We start from the raw sequence: 20,255 nt of genomic DNA on the forward strand, positions 1-20,255 counted from the left end.
AACCCAGTAGCTCCTATTTTTAGCACTGGAAAATTTCCAGAAGGGATAATATTGTGTATGCTTCTTTGGTAACAATGACGCGGGTTTGATTTCCACTACCCATATGGTGACTCACAACTGTCTGTAACTCCAGTCTCGAGGATTTGATGCCTTCTTCTGGTCTCTGCCTATCCCAGACACACACGGTACACAGACATATATGCAGGCAAAACACCCATACACAAAAAATAAATAAATTAAAAAAACCAAACAAAACAACCTAGCCATATTGAACAGCAAATATACAGATCCTAACCACTTTTGGAAATCTAGAGAACAGACTAGCACCTGAAACATCAACGTGGGATGTAGTTATCCGTGTCTAGAATGTGGGAAAACATTCAGGCAAGTGATTACCCACCCCCCTGAAAGAGTGTGCTGACACAGAAAACAAGGCAGGCTGGGGAAAGCAGCGGGGAGAGTCTCCATCTTCAGTGACCAACTGTGAAAGGACAGTGGTGGGGCAGCTAGAGATCTGTAACACTTCTTAAGAGGTAACATTAAAAGTATGACAATGTTAATTATGGATACATTTAAAAAATAAACAGCCCAGGGCTGGAGAGATGGCTCAGTGGTTAAGAGCATTGGCTGCTCTTTCAGAGGACCTGGGTTCAATTCCCAGCACCCACATGGCAGCTCATAACTGCCTGTAACTCCAGACAGGAATTCCAACACCTTCACATAGTCATAATGCAGGCAAAATATGAATGCACATGAAATGAAAATAATAAATTATTTAAAAAAAAGAGCCCCTTTCTCTGAGGTATATGGGGCATTTTATATATATATATATTATATAAAATGGCTTGGTGAGTAGGGTTCCCTTGGATCCAACCAGGAGTGGGTGAGATGGCTCACTGAGCAAAGCTCTTGCCACACAAGCCTGCCCACCTGAGTTTGATCCCTGGAACCTATGGTGGAAGGAGAAAACCAACTCCCAAAAGTTGTCCTCCGACCTCCACATACCTGCCATGTATGTGCCCATACACACATACTATATATATGATAATAATAAAGTAATCCAACCATGGAATGCATGTATATGGTGGCATGTGTGTCATGGTGCATAATGTGGAGGTCAGAGGACAGCTTGGAGGAGTTGCTATCTTCCCACCATGTGGGTCCCAGAGATCAGACCCCAGAGGTCAGGCTAGGTAGCAAGTACCTTGACCTGTGGAGCCTCCTTCCTGGCCTGGTTAAGGTGTTCAACTGCTGAAACTGAGTGGCACGTGTCTGAAAGATATACTACTGTCTATGTTTGCATCCTCGAAGTATAGTTTAAATTTCGGAGCACGGAAAAAGCTTTCTCAGCCATTTAGCAATTGCAGAACCATCTCTGTTTAGCTGATAGGGAATGAGGAAAGGGGCATCGTGGAGAGGCTGCTGCACCTGCAGGCCCGCTCAGGACATCAGCATTAGGTGAGGGTATGCCTGCTGCCTGCTGCTTCTACCCACCCACTCACTGGCTTCCTATTATGGGCAAAATCTCTTAAAACCAAAACCAAAACCAAAACAAAACAAACCAAACCAAACCAAACCAAACCAAACCAAACAAGGACTTTTAGATTCTGAACAACTCACAGCCAGAAGACTCTGGTTTATTTCTGCGCCTTCCATCTTTGTCTGTCTGTCTGAGTCCCTGGCATCTGCTGCTCTCTCACTGCCAGCCAAATCAATGAAAGAGATCCTAGGAAAAAATACATAGCAGGAACGACTTCTTTGGGGATTTGGTGTATTTCCACATTAGCAACATTTTGTGACCTCAGAAAGAAATGGAGCACAGCTCATCCTCAGGAAATAAAGACATTATTGTTAGTCTTCCAAAAACATCACAAGATCTTGATGTGTCAGCTGGAGCGGCACTGTTCACTTAGACACTTCCATTGGCTCTACTCATTTGTGAGGAAGTACGACCAAAATTAATAAAGCATTTCCCCACAAGGGTAAGTGACCATAATGCAAATCAGTTAGGTGACTACTTAGATAATTAAAAAGAAAGTTTCATTGGCTGTTTTCTAACAAGAAAGGATGAAAAAGAAGAGAAGGACTCATTACTCAGAGGGAGACAGGCTCATCCATCAGCATGGCAGAGTTTGCTAAGACAGCACCAGAAAAGCAATGAACGGATCCAATTGTCTTACATCTTCTTTCAAGAAGAATGGATCCCCACCCCCATTTATGGCCTGCAAGCTCTCCGAGATGCATTCCTTGCTGTTTCTCTGCTGATACTGTGTTTCACGTTAGAAGTAATCAATGTCCCTTTTAATAACTTTGGGTTGACCAACAATAGGTCATTGCTTCATGGTTAATCAACTGATGGCACTTTATACAATGATTTATTTCAGGGCTAACAACACTTACTCTATAGCCCTGCAATGAAGAGCCAAAGTGGCAGGGTGTCCCACGTTTAGCATATATATTTCAAACTCACATATGGGAAGGCAGACAATGCAATTCTCCACCTAGTTCCAGCTCACCTGCCAAATGTCCTCTTGGCTGAATCTTTGATCTGAATTTGGATGATAGCGTGGGATCGGGAGGAGTCTGCATTGACGCTGGTGGCCCCAGTGCTGCGTTCCTTGCTGCCCTTTAAGATCACCTGGAAATACATGCACAGGACAATGACTTCCTCTGGGAGAAAACAGTCTCTGGCTCCGGAAAGCTGCCTAAGCAAGCAGCAGAGCCCAGGCCTGTGATTTGGTTCGCATCCTGCAGTTTTTGATGTCCAAGTGGAAGTCTGCCCAGACACTAAATCACACAGAGTAAATACCAACAGCAGTGAGAACAATGTGGAATACTAATCTTGGGGGAGAACATTCAATGGCTCAAGAGCTAATTTACTTCTTAATCTTATGCACTCTTTTTAATATCTTTGATGGATCTAGCCTAACCAAGATCCCCAGGGCAAAACTTGGCTCCAGAGCAAGGTCTCAGAGCATCCATTTATCTTAGTAACTGGAGCAAAGGACAGAAACATACATTGCAGAATGACTGATCACATCCACCTGCTCTACCAGGATGCAGGCATGAAGGAGGCCAAACCTGATATTCAGGAACAGGGAAGGGAGCTATTTCATGTGCCTGTACCTTCCCTCGACTCCAGGACTCCCTTATCTCTGCCTGGGAGTCAAGATTAACTGGGATCTTTTGGCCACAAAGGAGCGGAGGAGGGGAAGAGAAGTCTCAGGCCTCCAAACAATGAAATATATAATCATATATGAATATATTACCCTGATTTTAAAAAATTTTAAACAGGGTCTCACAATGTAGCGGATGGCTACTAACTAGTTATCTTCCTGACTCTGCCTCTCAAGTACTGAGATTATAGGTTTGTGCCACGATCCCAGTATGTCACCCTGATTTTGGATAGCGAGAGAAGTACTGATTACAAAGAATAAAAAAACTTTAATCATTATGTGATAGAAAGAATCCTCATAATAACCTAATGTGACTTAACTATGATTACTATGCCAAAGTCAAGAAACAAATTCAAAGGCTTGCTTCTCATGGTCAAATAACTTACGTGGTGGAGCCAAAGTCCACATCCAGTATATCTGACTAAAAAGTCTGTGTGGTTTCTACTACACTGTGGGCACGCCAGATAAATTCATTCATTTTACATGAATTAAGAATAAGAAAGTCCTAGCTCACCCCCTCCCCAAGACTCTCAGAATTTTAACTTGTACATATTGAACATAGTCATGTTTTCCAAATTAAGTGCCCAAATATTGAGAGAATCAAACTCAACAACAAGCTTCAAAATACCTTATCAAGTAGGGCAAGGGCTTTATTTCTTTTCTTTTCTTTTTTTTAAAACTAATTAAAAATAAGTTCTGGGCTGGGAATACAGTTCAGTTGGTAAGGCTGGTAGAGTGCTTACCCAGCATGTGCTAACCCTGGTTTTGACCCCAACACTGCACACACCTGCAGTCCTAGTCCTTAGGAGGAAGGTAAGAGGGTCAGGAAGTCTAAGGTCATCCAAGGCCACATGGTAAGCTTGGCAGAAACCAACGTGATACACTTGAGCCCGGTCTCAAAAAACAAAAAGAATCTCTCACTCTTAATCCCAGCATTTGGAAAGCAGAGGCAGGCAGATCTCTGAGTTCAAGGCCAGCCTGGTGAGACCCAGCCTCAAAAAACAAACAAACAACAAAAAAAAACCCCAAAAAAACCAACCAAGCAAACAAACAAAACCCAAGGTTTGTGGAGATGAATTTGAGTGAAGTCAGGAGTCCTGGAAGGCTGTACACAGAGACGGTACAGCAGGACTGTGCTGGGAGTTCAGCGGACCAGAACACCCACAGGAAGGCAGGCGGGAAAGATGGGAACAAGGACGCTCCTGGAACAAGACCAGAAGCCATTCAGGTTACATTCTGGCAAAGAATTCGTCTATATTTTGTCCATGTCCAGAATCTTTGCAGAGGGCTGAATTGAAAGGTAACTGACTAATTTGACTTGAAAGTTCAAGAAAGCATATTGTCCTGACTGTAGCAGTTACCAGTGTTCTCAGGTAGATTTATAGTAACGATTGGAGCAAAAAGCAGAGGATTTTAAAAACATGTAATCTGGCTAGAAAAGGAGTGAGCTGAAAGCTATGAACAAGGAAGGTGGGGTTATTAAACAGATTAGCACCATTAAAAAGAACCAAGGGCTGGGCAGTGGTGGCGCACACCTTTAATCTCAGCACCTGGGAGGTAGAGGCAGGAGGAACTCTATGAGTTCAGGCCAGCCTGGTCTACAGAGCAAGTTCCAGGACAGCCAGGACTACACAGAGAACCCTATTTTTGGGGAGCAGGGGAGAACCCAAGGCTGAGAAGATGACCCAGTTGGTAAGGTACTTGTCATGCAAGCTTAAGTTTGAGTCATGAAACCTGTATTAAAAAGCCCGGTGTTGGCTGAGGAAAACTGCAGGCAAAGAGCAAAGCCAGCTCAAGAAAAAGGCCACGAGCAGCGGTCCAGACTGCTGGAGCTGCACCATGCCATCATGGATACCAGACGCTGGGCACTGACTACGGGACTTAATGTTTGCCTCGCTGGGTCTGGGACTTGCTTTGGTCTGAGTCTTCCTTGCTATTTATTGTCTATTGTCTTGTCTTTTCCTTTGGGGATGGGCATGTTCATTCTGGAATAATCGTGTATTAGAAATACAGTTTTTCTTTTTTTTTTAGTTTTTCGAGACAGGGTTTCTCTGTGTAGCTTTGCACCTTTCCTGGAACTCACTCTGTAGCCCAGGCTGGCCTTGAATTCATAGAGATCCGCCTGCCTCTGCCTCCCGAATGCTGGGATTAATGTTTGCCTGTAGGCATGTCTGTGTGCCACGTGTGCCCATGGAGGCCCGAGAGGGTGACAGGTCCCCTGGAACTGGAGTTACAGGTGGTTGTGAGCCACCGTGTGGTTGCTGGGAACTGAACCTGGGCCTCAGCCAGGGCTCTTAATGGCTGATCTATTTCTTTAGCCCCGTCCTTCTGATTTTATAGGAACTTAGGTAAGAGTTTGTCTTTAGTCTCTGAGAATAAATTTTGGTTCTGAAATGAATTGTTAAGATTTGGAGGTTTACTGTATATAGAATAAAACCATTTATATTAGGAAACAGCCACTGCCTTTGGAGCCAGAGTGGGATGTTATCATTTGAACAGGAAATATCCCCCATAAGCTCATGATCTGAACACTCGGTCCCCAGGTGATGGAGTTATTTGGGGAACTTATGGAAACTTCAGGAGGTGGGACCTGGCTGGAAGAAACAGGTCACTGGGAGTGTGTCCTTTAGGCCTATTATTCCAACTTCCTGTCTCTACTTCTGGTTTCTGTCCCCAGTGGCATGAACATCTGTTCTCTGCCACACCTTGCCATGTTTTGCCCACGTTCATGGGGCAAGTGACCACGAACTGAACCCTATGAAACCCTGAGCTGAAGGAATCTTCTAATCTGTTTCTTGGTATTTTGTCATAGAAATGAGTAGAGTAAGACAGTATTTAAATCACCCAGTTTATAAGACAGTTTGGTAAAATGTATTTTTCTATTTTTATTTCTTCTTAAAGGCTTGTGTGTGTGCGTGTGTGCATGTGCGTTAGTGATATGTATGCAAGTGTGCACAGGGGCCAGAGATTACCATCAGAATGTCTTTCTTCACATACTTTGCCCTGTAGCCTTATCTGACCTGGAACTTGCTTTGTAAACCAAGTTGGTCTTGAACTCACAAAGATCTGCCTGCCTCTGCCTCAGTGCTGCAATTAAAGGCGTGTTCCCCTACACTTGATTATCTGTTTTTATTATCACTGTATGTTCTAAACAAGGTCTTGCTGTTGTAGCCCAGGGTAGTCTAGCACTTGCCCAGGCTAACTCCGAACTTACTTTCCTTCCGACTCAGCCTCCAAGTACTAGCATCACAGGCACGTACTACCACACTTGGCTTGCTAGAAAACCTAAAAGACTACATGAAGGTTGTAGAATACCTGCTCAGCATGCACACATTGATCCTAGGTTCAATCTCCAATACTGGCGAGGGAGTGGCACCAGACATGTGTCTATGCCTCTAATCCCAGCACTCAAGAGGCAGAGGTAAGAGGATTGCCAAAAAGTAAGAACAACTTGGTCAACACACTGAATGCTAGGTTAGCCAAGGCTATATAGCAAATCATTGTTTAAAATCAAGTTATGCAAACTAAAATGTATACGATGTATACATAGAGCACACAGTACCATGACCAGGACATGATAAATTCACAAAGTAATTTTACAAAGACAGAAAGAACTGACATCTATATATGTTTCTAAAACAAATGGTTGTCTTCATCAGAATTTCATGGGAAATACAGCTTATAAATTATTGGGGATGTCACAGGTTCCTTAGTCCACATCAAAAAAGAAAAGAAGGAAAGAAGGGGGAGTGGGAATGTGAAGAAGGAAAGCCAGAGCCCCAGCTTTATCTGGCCACAAGACTTTAACCACTGAGCTTTCCTGCACAAATGCCAAAGCAGCACAAACACTTGAGTGGTTAGTACTGTGCATGTCATCCTTGATCTGAGAAGCAGTGGTACTGGGTACAGTCGCTACCTTCCACATACAACTGAGATCCACCTAACGGGGCATCTTCTTGTATGGACCTTTACTGACAAAGCAATGATAAAAGTATGAGCAGGCACCCGAAGTCTTGGGAATAAAAGCCTGTGATTAGATAAAGTAGCTATCGGGCTACGGATGGCTCGGTGGCTCCGAGTGTTTGCTGCTCTTGAAGAGAGCTGGGTTCGGGTCCCAGCTTTTACACCAGGAGTGGGGTGGGGCTCACACTCTTATGTAGTTGTAGTTCCAGGGTATCTGATACCTAGTGTTTCTCCTGCCTGTGTGTCTGTGTGAGGCTGTCAGATCCCCTGGAACTAGAGTTTCAGACAGTTGTGAGCTGCCATGGGGGTGCTGGGAATTGAACCCAGGTCCTCAGGAAGAGCAGACAGTTGTGAGCTGCCATGGGGGTGCTGGGAATTGAACCCAGGTCCTCAGGAAGAGCGGACAGTGCTCTTAACCACTGAGCCATCTCTCCAGCCCCCCAAACAAACCTTAAAAAATATAAAAACCTATTGTAATTATTTAAGTCAAGAAATCTCTAATCGACTGACCAAAAAAATTTAATTAAAAAAACAAACAAAACCTTGAGGAGCTGGCGAGATGGCTCAGCAGATAAGAGAACTTGTTCCTCTTGTATAGGATCCAGTCTCAGTTCCCATCAGACATATATACATGCAGGTAAAACACTACACATAAATAAATAAATCTAAACAATTTTTTTCTCTTTTTTTTTTTTTTTTAAAGATTTATTTGTTATAAACAGTGTTCTGTCTGCATGTGTGCCTGCAGGCCAGAAGAGGGCACCAGATCTCATCATGGATGGTTGAGAGGCACCATGTGGGTGCTGGGAACTGAACTCAGGACCTCTGGAAGAACAGCCAGTGCTCTTAACCTCTGAACCATCTCTCTAGCTCCCCTAAACAAAGTTTTTTAAAGAACAATAATAATAAAAAATCTTGAATCCAAATATGGGCAATAGTTAGTTGTTCGCAGAGGCAGAGCAGGCCTGGGGTCTGCACTGCCGAGCTCAGGTGGTCAGACAGACCGGGAAGGACACAGTTCTAGAAGACAGGAGAGTCCTGTTGGAAAGATGAAGCTGCCAGTTGTGCAGGCAGTATCAGGTGGCCATGCTGCAGTGAGCCTGAGGGTTATCTGAGGGTACCACTTGAAGAGGACACTTTAACAAGCACATGGGTGATACCTGAGTGGGCACGAACACTGACACCCGAGAGGGTGGAGGTGTGACATTTAAGTAAGCAATGCTGTGGGTTCAAGTCAATAAATGTTGATGAGAGGAACTGTGTCAGGTACCCATGATGGATATTAACTTTCCGCCTGGATCTCTGATGTCTTCCTGACTGTAGTTATAAACTTGGGGGATCAATGGCAATAAACGATGACAGCTAACAAACAAGACTTTCATGCTTTTTTAAAGGAACAATCCTTTAGGATAAGACAATGCTATCCACTTTTCCAAGAGAGGCTCACGTGACACAGACTGTCCTGTAAGCACAGCTGTGGGACCGGTGGTGAGCTCAGCGGCAGAGTGCCTGCTAGTGTGTGTGTGGCCCTGGGTTTGACTCCCAACACTGCAGGGGGAGCAGCACAGCTGTGGCCCCACGTTAAGGAAAAGGATTTCCCTAGAGTGTTTGCTCCATTCCCATCTCGAGTCCCAAGGCCTAGAGTCCCCTCAGACTCCTAACAATGAAGCATGGCTGGGAAAGTAGGCCAAGACCACAGAGAATCCATGTGTGAGAAACATTTTCCTTCAGACTGCACTGCAGAGGGCATTCTGGACAGCTTGAGAATGTTCAGAGCCCCAGCCTCTTTTGTCCTGTGCCTGCCTCTGGAGTCAGTAGAAAAGGCTCTTAGGTCATCTGCTACAGCAGCCAGATCCCCAGACACAGAGGTGTGATTAGACACAAATGTGTACTCAACCCTCCGAGATAAGCAAGGGCTGGAAAAACAAACTCAGAAACTAAGGTGTTACTAATCATAGTTACCTTACCGTTTCACATAATACTTAAGACTTATTTTTATTTTGACTTATGTTTCTCCGTGTGTGGGTATGTGCACTGGAGAACAGAGGTGTTGGACCCACCAGGAACTGGAGTTACAAGTGTGTGAACTGTCCAACACGGGTCCTTCCACAAGGGCAGTGAGTGCTCTCATCTGCTGAACCATCTCTCCAGCCCCATACCACCAAGTCCTCCCTCCCCCCCCCTTCTTGTCTCACTATATTGCCCAGATTGGCCTGGTTTATGATCCTCCTGTCTCAGCTTCCCAAGTGTTAGAATTATAGGCATGTTCCACCATTACTGGCAATTCTTAATACTTTGTTTTGAAAAAGTGGTAACAAAAGCGTCCCCAAACCCTATTATTTTTGGTTAAAACCAGCCAGTAAATGCTCAATTTTAAGCAAACAACCCAGAAGATACTGCCATAAATGTATTAATTCAGTGATTTTTATTTTATTTTTTTACTTTCTTAAGAAAAACTGGTCCCTAATATTCCACAATAAATAGTAAAAAGGTGAAAAGGATGCTGCTTCAGAGTTGATAAATCTGGCCTGGAAGCTGGCTCTTCCAGCCCTTGGCTCACTGATGACCAGCTTCCAATTTTACCTTTAGTTTGCTCATCTGGAAGAGGAGCTTTATAATACATATCTTACTTTATGGTGATTAAATCACATGATATTTGGGAAAAAAAACCTCCAGCCAAATATTTGTTAGTTAAGTGTTCTAACTTAATTACATTTAATTAACATTAAAACATAATGACAGTAGGGTGTGGTGGTACACACACTTAATCCCAGCACTTGGCAGATAGAGGCAGGTGGGTATCTGTGAGTTCGAGACAAGCAAAGTCTACATAAAGTCCAGGACAGCCAAGGCTACATAAAGACCCTGTCTCAAAACAAACAAAACAAAGAACTAGCTGGTGTCTCACACCTGCAATCACTTTACTGGAGAGCTAGAGACCTGAGGATCATACAGTGAAGGTCATCCTTAGTTACACATTAAGATAGAAGCCAGCCTGAGCTATAGAAGACCTTATTTAAAAAGAAAAAGTTAAGCTATTTTTTTAAGCGAAGAAAAGGGCCCATGAATGATCTAATGTAAAGCTGGAGTTGAGCCAGGATAGCCCAGAGCTCAGTGGCACTGTACTTGCTTAGTATGTATAAGGCTCTTTTTGATCCCCAGCATCTGCTCCCCCAAGAAAGCTAGGCTTGAGGACCATTAAAAGAAGGTTCACTAGAAATATATTAGTACATAAATCAATAAATGACCTCTGAACAAGAAAAAACAACAACCAATTAATAGTGGATATCATAGACTGTGTGTGTAAATGGGCTCTTATTTTCTACTATTTTATATATTTCTGCAATGTTTAGATTTAACATCGAACAAATATTATATTTGCTATAACAAACAGATAACTTTTAATAAAGAAGCAGACTTCAAAATTCCTTTGGAAGGATACACAAAAACTAATAAAATTAGTTGCCTCGGGAAAAGGGAATGGAAAGGGTATTTTCCAATTCTTTGGATTTTGAGAGCATGTGAAAGTATTGCTTATTAATATTTTATTTAAAATAAGAACACTTGCCTCTAGCAGCTTTCTCCTGAGCTCACTGCCCAGAAAATACAATCGCAGCCTTTGAAACTGGCCCCAAGAGCATCTTTGCCACGCATCTGTTCTGCCCCATGCCCTGCCTCCTACTCTAGGGCCCCACGGAGAAATACGCTAGCTTCAAAAGGTGGCTCACATTCCACAAGTGTGAGTGGTGTCACTGCCCTCCACCTTCATCTGCGCCATCACACTTGCTAGGAAGCAAAATGAAGTCTCTCCCTGGGCTGAGGCTGCTGAGGGGTGTAAGGGGAGGAATGCATTACCTGGAGGAGGAGCTCCACGCTGTCCACTTGCAGCTCTCGAAGACCAGCTATCTGCACCACATGCTTGCTATCTTCTCTTGCAAAGAGCCTGGGGATGAAAAACCGTGGTTGGTATGACACTGGATTGTCTTGCGTTCTCTGCACATTCTCCGAGTCTCCCATTACACAGTGGTTTTGCCATTTGGATGGGATGGCTAAGCTTCCCCTCCCCAGCCCTACCTCCTAATATCAGCTTCAGACTACCGTGGTGGTTCTTCCTTGTGGTAAACAAATCAGTATCTTTGATTAAAATCAAAAGAATGAGCACAAAGCTCATACATATTCCAAAGCATGGATGGCATAGTTCTGGCTAGTAACCAGTGCAATGGTGGGTATAGGATCTTTGCTGTTTCATAAAGTACAGCTCTGGCCAGGCGGCGGTGGTGCACGCCTTTAATCCCAGCACTCGGGAGGCAGAGGCAGGAGGATCTCCGTGAGTTTGAGGCCAGCCTGGGCTACCAAGTGAGTTCCAGGAAAGGCGCAAAGCTACACAGAGAAACCCTGTCTCGAAAAACCAAAATAAATAAATAAATAAATAAAGTACAGCTCTGGTCTCTGCTTGTTAGCTGCTCTCTTCTCCCTTGAGGAGAAAACACGTGGTCTTGGAAGCAGCAGCAGCCATTCTGTATGTACGAAGAACTAGCTTCAGGATGAAGGTAACAGGTAGAGCAGAGAGATGTAAAGTAACCACGTTTATCCCTGAGCAATGGAGCAGAATATCCCTGAAGCCTTACTGCCTTCCAGGTTGTCTGAGCCAATGGTCTCCCCAAATACAGTAGGGGTGGGGTTTTGTTTTTTTAATTTGTAACAGAAGGAGTCATGATAACATATTTTTATTTTGTTTGAGACAGGGTCTTTTATGTAATTCAAGCTGGCCTTCAACTTGTGGAAAAATACAGATATATAGGGTGGTAATTTAGATAATTCATTAAAGAATTATATTCTGAAATAGTCAGATATCCTGTCTCTTCATAAGCATACACACACACACACACACACACACACACACACACGACTACATGTACAACAGTGACTTTTACTGAAAAGTAGTAGGCATTATGACCACAGAGAGCTTTGGGGGGATTAGGAGATGAGGCAAAGTCTCACTGTGTAGTCCAGGATGGCTTTGAAACTGTAATCCTCTTATCTCAGCCTGATGAGAGCTGGCATACAGGTCTCTGCTACCATGCCTGGAAATTTTTTTCTCTTTTTCTTTCTTCTTTGTATACTGAGGTTTGAATTTAGGACCTTACACACAGTAGGTTAAATGTTCTACCACACAGCTACATCCTCAACTTGGAAAGGGCTTGGAAGGAGGGTGCCTGGGGTTGAGAGAAAAGCCACAATGCAGCTAACTGGTGGCTTAAACACCATCACAAAGATGGCGAGTGAGAAAAGTAACTCCCGCCCCAAGTACTCACGGGCGGCACCGCCTTCCTCTGACAGTTACGTTTCAGAGATGAAGCCTGAACACTTTGTGGTTTCTCTCAGGTGGCACACGGGCACACCTATTCGTTGGGATGGTGGACAATGCAAGTCTGTCGAAGCACACCTGCCGGCTTCTTCAGTTATGCTGCCCAATACCGGAGCCCTCCCTGCTGGAGCCGTCCCATGCTGCTCTCCCAGGGAACAGGAACTGCCCCACACCCTATTCCACTGCTTGCCTGCAGCACATGGACTCGGATGTCACACCGGACATCTCCACAGAGGCTTGCATACCTTTGCTGTGGTGCTGGAAGTTTCCCTAGCCTTCCACCCCGTTAACTTCCACTCCCTCCTCCCCATGTGTCAGGTTTAGTTGATTCTGTCAGGACAATCCTTCTTTCCCTTCCGACCTCCCTCTCACCTTTCCCCGCTCCAGCTCGGAGATCCCTTCAACTTTGCTGCCTGACGTTCAGGTTAAGTCACAGGTTCCCATCTAAACAAAACTATTCTACAGACATGTGTAACAGGCACACCGATCCACTCCTAGATCACTTTATGTTATCAGAGCAAAGAGCTGAAGGTGGGACAGCGGGACAGCTCCTGCCACCAGCCTGACAATCTGAGTTCCAGCCATTAAACCAGTGGTTCTCAACCCGTGGGAGGAGGGTGAAATCACCCTGTCACAGGGGCCACCTAAAACCATCAGAAAACACGAATGTTTACATTGCAATTCATAACAATAGCAACATTACAGTTACGAAGTAGCAACAAAAATAATTTTATGGTTGGGGGGGTCACCACAACATGAGGAACTGTATTAAAGGGTCACAGCATTGGGGAGGTTGAGAACCACTTCGACCTTAGACCACATAGTAGAGAGAGAAATGACTCCTAAAGTTATTCTTTGACCTCCACATCCCCATCATGGCATATGCACACCTACAGACATACACATACACATATGCCCACAAAACAAAGACATTACAATGCAATTTAAGAGCACTGGCTGCCTTTCCTGATGGCTCAGGCTCATTTCCAGCACTCACACGGTAGCTAGCTGTCTGTAACTGCAGTTGCAGGGGTTCTGATGCCCTCTTCTGGCCTCCATAGGCACCAAACATGCATGTAGTACAAAGAAATACAGACAGGCTAAACACCCACATACATAAAATAAAAATAAATCTAAAAAAAGTTGAATGTGAAGAAAAGACATTTCTTTTGCCAATCTCATAAAAACTATCATTAAGTTTACACTAACATTATTTAAAGGGAAAATATTTAAATAAAATACATGTTGGTTTCCTGACTTTTCTGAAATTATAATCTTTTTCATAGTAAAAAGGGGAGGAGTCTTGGTAGATACTAAGCTATTGCTATTAAAAACCAGTAACGGGCCGGGCGGTGGTGGCGCACGCCTTTAATCCCAGCACTCGGGAGGCAGAGCCAGGCGGATCTCTGTGAGTTCGAGGCCAGCCTGGGCTACCAAGTGAGTTCCAGGAAAGGCGCAAAGCTACACAGAGAAACCCTGTCTCAAAAAACCAAAAAAAAAAAAAAAAAAAAAAAAAAAAAAAACCAGTAACGGGAACTGAAGCTGTCGCCCTGTGGCAGAATGCCTGCAAACGTGTGTAAGGTGCTGGGTTCAATCTTCAGCGCCAAGAGGGTATTAATGGATGGCTAATTTACATTTTTCTCTAGCTGAGTTAACAGTTTCAAAAATATGTATTCAAGCTGGGCATAGTGGCAAAAGTCTTTAATTTTATTACTCAGGAAGCTGAGTCAGGATGATCACAAGTTCAAGGCTGCCCAGGCCAAAAAGCAAGTTTTATGCCAGACAGGACTACACAGTCTCCAAACAGAAAAAGGAAGGGAGGGGAAGACAGAACATCCCATTCAAGAGACTGCCATTTCACAAAAACGATTCTCATTCAAGTCATGTGATCAGAGCGATTCTGTGGAGCTCTGGCTCAAACATGATGTACAGACACAGATCAACAGCTTCTCACTCCTATCTAGTACCGTTTTCTTCTATTTAGGAGGTCATAAAGTTGTCCACAGTAGATTTCATAGAAGCTGATCCACACAAAGAGGTTCCTTCTTGACTGGGATACTTCCAGCTGCCTGAAGATATCTTTGGCGGCCAGAGCATACAGTCCTGGGTTTTGGTGAGTTCCTATCATGGTATAGGTTTTCCCAGCACCTGTTTGTCCATATGCAAAGCAGGTGGCATTGCCTCTGGGGGGAGAATAATTAGAATTACTTACAAATATTTAAAGAAGTGATAATTTACATAGAGACATTTAATGACAAGTCAGGAAGAAACAGAATCCTTGAAGAATTTAGCATGAAATTCTTTAAGAAGGCTTATATTATGAAAACAAAAGTAAAAACATCCTCAAACCAAGATGTGTTTTCTTAAAGGAAATATTTTACAGAACTGATTTTGTGTGTGTGTGTGTGTGTGTGTGTGTGTGTGTGTGTGTGTGTGTGTGTGTATGGCAACTACTGACTATAAGGAGATAAGGACTTCGAACACCACTTGAGCTAGAGATACAGCTAAGTTGGTAGAGTGCTTGCCTTGCACGTAGGAGGCCATGAGTTTGGTTCCCAGCACCGACACACACACACACACACACACACACACACACACACACACACACACAGCAACAAACACCAAGCTTCTATTCTTCCTAAGCTGTTTAGATGTGTCCTAAAGACTCTGTCCTTCCTTTTGCATTCCGTGTTTTGCGTTTGTTGTTTGGGGACTGCGATCACTGTAATCCAGGCTGGACTAGAGCTCTTGGAGCTCATGTGTAGACCAGGCTGACCTTGAATTTGCGTCCATTTTCCCACTTTATCTTCCCAAGTGCTTAGAGATTCCAAAGTTCAAGCTAATTACAACCACTTCCATGTTTTATTCTGAAGATACTGACAAAATCAAACTATTGAGAGCTTTTACTTCCCTAGGAAACAGAGGAACACTGTCTCCAGTGTAAAAGGAAATATTTGGTAAATCTAGGTTACAACGTAAATTCACATTTCATTGAAAAGAACTAGAAAAGCACCCATGTATTAGTAAAGGAACACAGCTTACGGAGAACAAAAAACTAAAAGTAAGAGAAGGAATCAATCTATCTCACCCATTGAAAATATGCTGAATGAGTGGGTGAGCAGTCTTCAGGTAGACATCTCGATTGGTGCATGCCTCACCAAAGACTTCATCAAAATAAAAAACATGCTGAAAAATAAACTTGATTTTTATAGAAACACATTGTATTTTCACCACCACTAGTTTACTAACACACAGGAAAAACCAAACACATTTCTAAGCAATGGTAACTGACTGACAAACTCAGAAAAAAAACGAATAACCAGTAACTGTTAATGACGGTCTTTGCTGTCCACTTCTCCTCACATGTTCCCACAGTGTAACAGCTAAAGTGGACAACTTCTGTTCTCTCCTAAGGGAAGTGAAGTGATGAAGGTAAGAGTGAGCCAATCCTCTAGGCTCTGGGAGAGGAAATGAATTCTATAAGGAGTAGCCTACAGACTAGGCAAGGTCAATCTATTTGAAAATGTGTGTGAAGTCTAGGGATCAATTTTCATTCTGTGGGTCCCATAGCTTAACTTGTAGTTCCCCAAACATTCACTGTTATCTGGTGGAAGTACACTGCAACAGGAGTGTGCAGCAGCCCAAAGATAAAGACATCATTCTACCCGGCTCCCGAAGGTGCTGATCTACACAGATACACACGTGACCTCCCTGCAGCAGAACTTTAAGAGAAAGTATGGGTGAGATAAAGGAACAGGCATCCTCACAGTTGTACTTGCCCTGTCTTCAGCATCTCCCGATACTCTGAACTGGAGTTCTTAAGTATTTAGCTATAGGCAAGTCACAATTTTTGTTTTAATGGATCTGACTGATTATTGTTATTACTATTTGAGACAGGGTCTTATGTGTCCCAAGCTGACTTGAACTTCTGACTCTGCTGCTTCTATCTCCGAAGTGCTAGGATTACATGAAGGTACCACCCTGCCTAGTTTACGTGGTGCTGTGGATTACACCCAGGGTTTCACTCATGCCGAGCAAGCACGCTACCAACATAGCTGTATTCCAAGCCCTATTTTTATTTTAATAATAACTTTTTGGGCAGTTTTAGAAAAACTGAACAGAAAGCAGAGTTTCTGTATATGACTTTCTTCAAGTTCCTTCTATTAAATTCTTGCCCAGTGGAAGAGGGAGGGAATAACTCAATGGGAAAACACTTCTTCTCCTTGGGAAAGCTATTATGAAAAAGGCTACTGAGATTGGATGGGGTGGTATGAGAGGTGGAGATGGAAGGAGGAAGGAAGATAATGTCAGAGAAGCATAAGCAAAAGGTCAAAGAAAGACAGCACAAGGAATTCGCTGTTTAGTTATGGTTAGCAACAGTGGACATCCAGTATGACTAAACTCAGGAAGGACTCCGCTAAGCGGAAGAGTGATACAATACTAGAATAGTGACTTAGACTACATGGTAGGGGTCTTGGGACATCAGCCATAAAGGAATTAGCAGAAACGAGGATAAAGTAAAGAATATGCAAAAGAGAAGGATAATCTGAGCTACTTCACTAGAAGATTAATCTGAGTTCATAATGTGACTAGATTGTGACTAGACTCTAGTCATTCATTGGTGAAGTAAGAAGAGTCAAAATAGGTGACAATAATGGGGAAACGAAAAAAACTGGCAAATGACTGGATGTGACAGGAAGGGCTACAAATAAAAAATTGAAGTGACCTAGAAAAAGAGATAAGAGACTTCATTACACTGGGTCTGGAAAGCGATAATTCAATGGCTATAATTTTTGAACAATTTAGAGGCTTACCATGATGGTACCTAACTACTCCTGAGTAAGAAATCTTTGTAATTTCACGCTGACTATAGCAGAATGATAATTAGTACACAACGAGTGAGATTAAGGTCCTATCTTCTGCCACATTTTAAGCTGCTCTAATTATTTACTAAAGAGAACTGTACAGATAGATCCAGAAAACTGGACTTTGGCAAATTTAATGTGGCTTACTCTACCCCAGGTTCAATGATCTTTTATGTACCATTACATTACATTAGAATGGAAGTTAGATCATAAGAAAATGAGATCACAGGGCCAAGTTTACCATTTACAAAGTTACCAAACATTAGAAAGTGAAAGAATGAATCTGCAGAATGATAAAAAAAAAAAAAACATCTGGGCTGGGGATGTAGTTCAGTTGGTAGAATGCTTGCCTAACATGCACGAAACCCTAGGGTCAGCTCCTAGTACAGAGTAAAAGCAGGGGCGGTTGCACATGCCTATAATCCCAGCACTTAGGAGGTGGAACCAAGGGGATCAGGAGTTCAAGGTCACCTCAGGTACACAACCAGTTTGAGCTCCATAAGCCGTGTGTCTGTGTGTAGTGGGGGTGGGTGGGAGTTGTACACATGTAAGTGTGCACACAGAGGCCAGAGGAGGATTTCAGGTGTCTACACCTATCACTCTTCACCTTATTGCCTCGTGACAGTTTCACACTGGACTAAAAGCCTGCATTTCTAGGCTGGATGGCCAAGAGCTACTGGCATCTGCTTGTCAGCACGGCCAGTGATGAGGTTCTGAACACACAGCCATGCCCGGCTTTTACTCAGGTCCTCGGGCGTGCCCAGCAAGCATAATTACTCAGAGTCATCTCCTTGGCTCTGGCAGTAACTGCATTCACATTTTTGTTTGTTAATTTTTAATCAGTACAGAAAACAATAGTTTCATTATGTCATTTTTCAACAATTGTTTTCTTAAATGAAAGGTTAAATCTTAATTGAAATATACAAAGGGTTTGAATGAATTAAATTCAGAGAGGAACAAACTCTTGAGGCATGAGTAGAAACCTGCATCTGTTTTCTATGTGAAACAGGTTGTTACACAGTGAGGGCAAACAACACACTGTACTAAAATTTTGCTGCGATAAAGAGAAGTCAGAGCCACGTGAGCTGTCAACCGTATCACGTTCCATTCAAAACAGACACTGTAGTGTACACAAAGGGCTGCTCCACAATTAGCACAATCTAATTCTACAGCAAATCTGCCCTCTCCAAAAGAAACTCCCACCCGTCCTCAGTGAATCCCAGCTGTTTTTCAGCATCATGTTTTTATATCCTCCTCCCTCTCTTCCTTCTCCCATCTCCCTGTATCCACCTTTAATAAGAGGCACCTTTCTATCTTCATGCCTTCTCCCCTTTCCTTAAAGACCTCTTCTCCCCATCCCATGGCCCCCCTTTAGCTTGATCTACATTCGTACCCCCCCCCCCCCGTACACACATATAAAAATTAAAAGCTAAGCTGTCTGTAAGAGAGAAGATGGAACACTCACTTCAGCAGTACATATACTAAAATTCGAAGAGAATATGTGCTACCTGTCTTTCTGAGTCTGGGTTACCACATTAATATATTTTCCAGAGCCATTCATTCCCCTGCTTTTACTGTTAAATGTGAGACCAAAGAAAGTGATCAAAATATACGTATTCAACATCTAAGCCAGGAGGTGGTGTCGCACTCCATTGATCCCAGCACTGGAGAGGCAGAGGCAGGTTCTGTGAGTTCAAGGCCAGCCTGGTCTATAGAGTGAGTTCTAGGATGGCCAGGGCTATACAGAAACCCTGTTTCAAAAAAGAAAAGCATAAATTATTGATAATATTTGAAATGTGGAAAACAGGAAGAAAATCAAACTGTCTGCGAATCTTTTTACTCAGAGAGAGCTCTTGTTAACTTTATGAGCTATACAGTACAATTTTTTTTTCATTTAAATAATTGGAACGAAGCCAGGAATAGTGCACACATACATAATTCCAGCACTGGAGACACTGAGGCAGGAGCATCACAAGTTAGTACCGGCTACATAATGAGGCTCTGTCTTCAACCAACCAACCAGGGCCAGGTGTGGCGGCACGTGTTTTTAATCCTAGCACTTGGAAGGGACAGGTAAGCAAGATCTCTGTGAGTGTGAGGCCAGTTTGCGCTACACAGGAGCTTTAGTCCAGCCAGGGCTACATGGTAAGAAAGATCCTGTCTCATCCACTACTCACCTCTCCCTAAAAACCCAACCAATGAACCACAACAAGTGCCCTTCTGGAGAAGAACGTGTATTTCTTTTTGTCTCATGAAATTAAAGACAGAGCCCTGTTGGCATAGTGGCGCACACCTTTAATCCCAGCACTTGGGAGGGAGATGCTGGCAGATCTTTTGAGTTCCAGGTCAGCCTGATCTACAGAGTGAGTTCCAAGCCAGCCAGGGCTACAGAGTGAGACTGTCTTAACAAACACCAAAACCAAAATGAAACAAAAAGCACAGGCCTTTTGCTGATATGGTAAATCCTAGAGTCCCTGTACAGATTTATTTTTACTGATGTATATGAGTGTTTACTGTATGTGTGTGGGTGCTCATGAAAGCCAGAAGGGGGTGTCAGATCCGCTGGAACTGGATTTATAGATGGCTGTGAATTGCCTGACACAGGTGCTGGGACTGAACTCAAATCCTCTGGAAGAGCAGTGAGTGCTCTTACCCACCTAGTCAACTATCCAGAGCCCTGTAAAAATCTAAATGGAGGGCCAGGCAGTGGTGGCGCTAGCCTTTAATCCCAGCACTTAGGAGGCAGAGGCAGGAGGATCTCAGTGAGTTTGAGATCAGCCTGGGCTACAAATCGAATTCTAGGACAGCCAGGGCTGTTATACAGAGAAACTGTCTCAAAAAACAAAACAACAACCAATCTAAAAGGACTAGCTAAGCCCTGTA

The 20,255-nt window shown here is 43.4% G+C and overlaps 1 protein-coding gene across 10 annotated transcripts in view; it reads right to left on the bottom strand.

Annotated features, from left to right (window-relative positions):
* Positions 1-20,255, bottom strand: part of Kif24 (kinesin family member 24) — a 73,231-nt gene that overhangs the window by 16,473 nt on the left and 36,503 nt on the right. For 5 of the 10 annotated variants that reach the window (XM_076563488.1, XM_042271000.2, XM_076563489.1 and 2 more), the window contains 5 exons: positions 15,596-15,693; positions 14,475-14,690; positions 10,995-11,082; positions 2,517-2,638; positions 1,621-1,726 (listed from right to left, as the gene is read on the bottom strand). In XM_076563488.1, the coding sequence (XP_076419603.1) occupies positions 1,621-1,726; positions 2,517-2,638; positions 10,995-11,082; positions 14,475-14,690; positions 15,596-15,693 (630 nt within the window). Of the gene's footprint in view, positions 1-1,620; positions 1,727-2,516; positions 2,639-10,994; positions 11,083-14,474; positions 14,691-15,595; positions 15,706-20,255 lie in introns of all 10 variants that reach the window. The other 5 variants (XM_076563484.1, XM_076563485.1, XM_076563483.1 and 2 more) reach the window with 1 other exon arrangement.

Source organism: Peromyscus maniculatus, chromosome 2 (genome assembly GCF_049852395.1).
Source record: "Peromyscus maniculatus bairdii isolate BWxNUB_F1_BW_parent chromosome 2, HU_Pman_BW_mat_3.1, whole genome shotgun sequence".
Classification (NCBI taxonomy): Eukaryota; Metazoa; Chordata; class Mammalia; order Rodentia; family Cricetidae; genus Peromyscus; species Peromyscus maniculatus.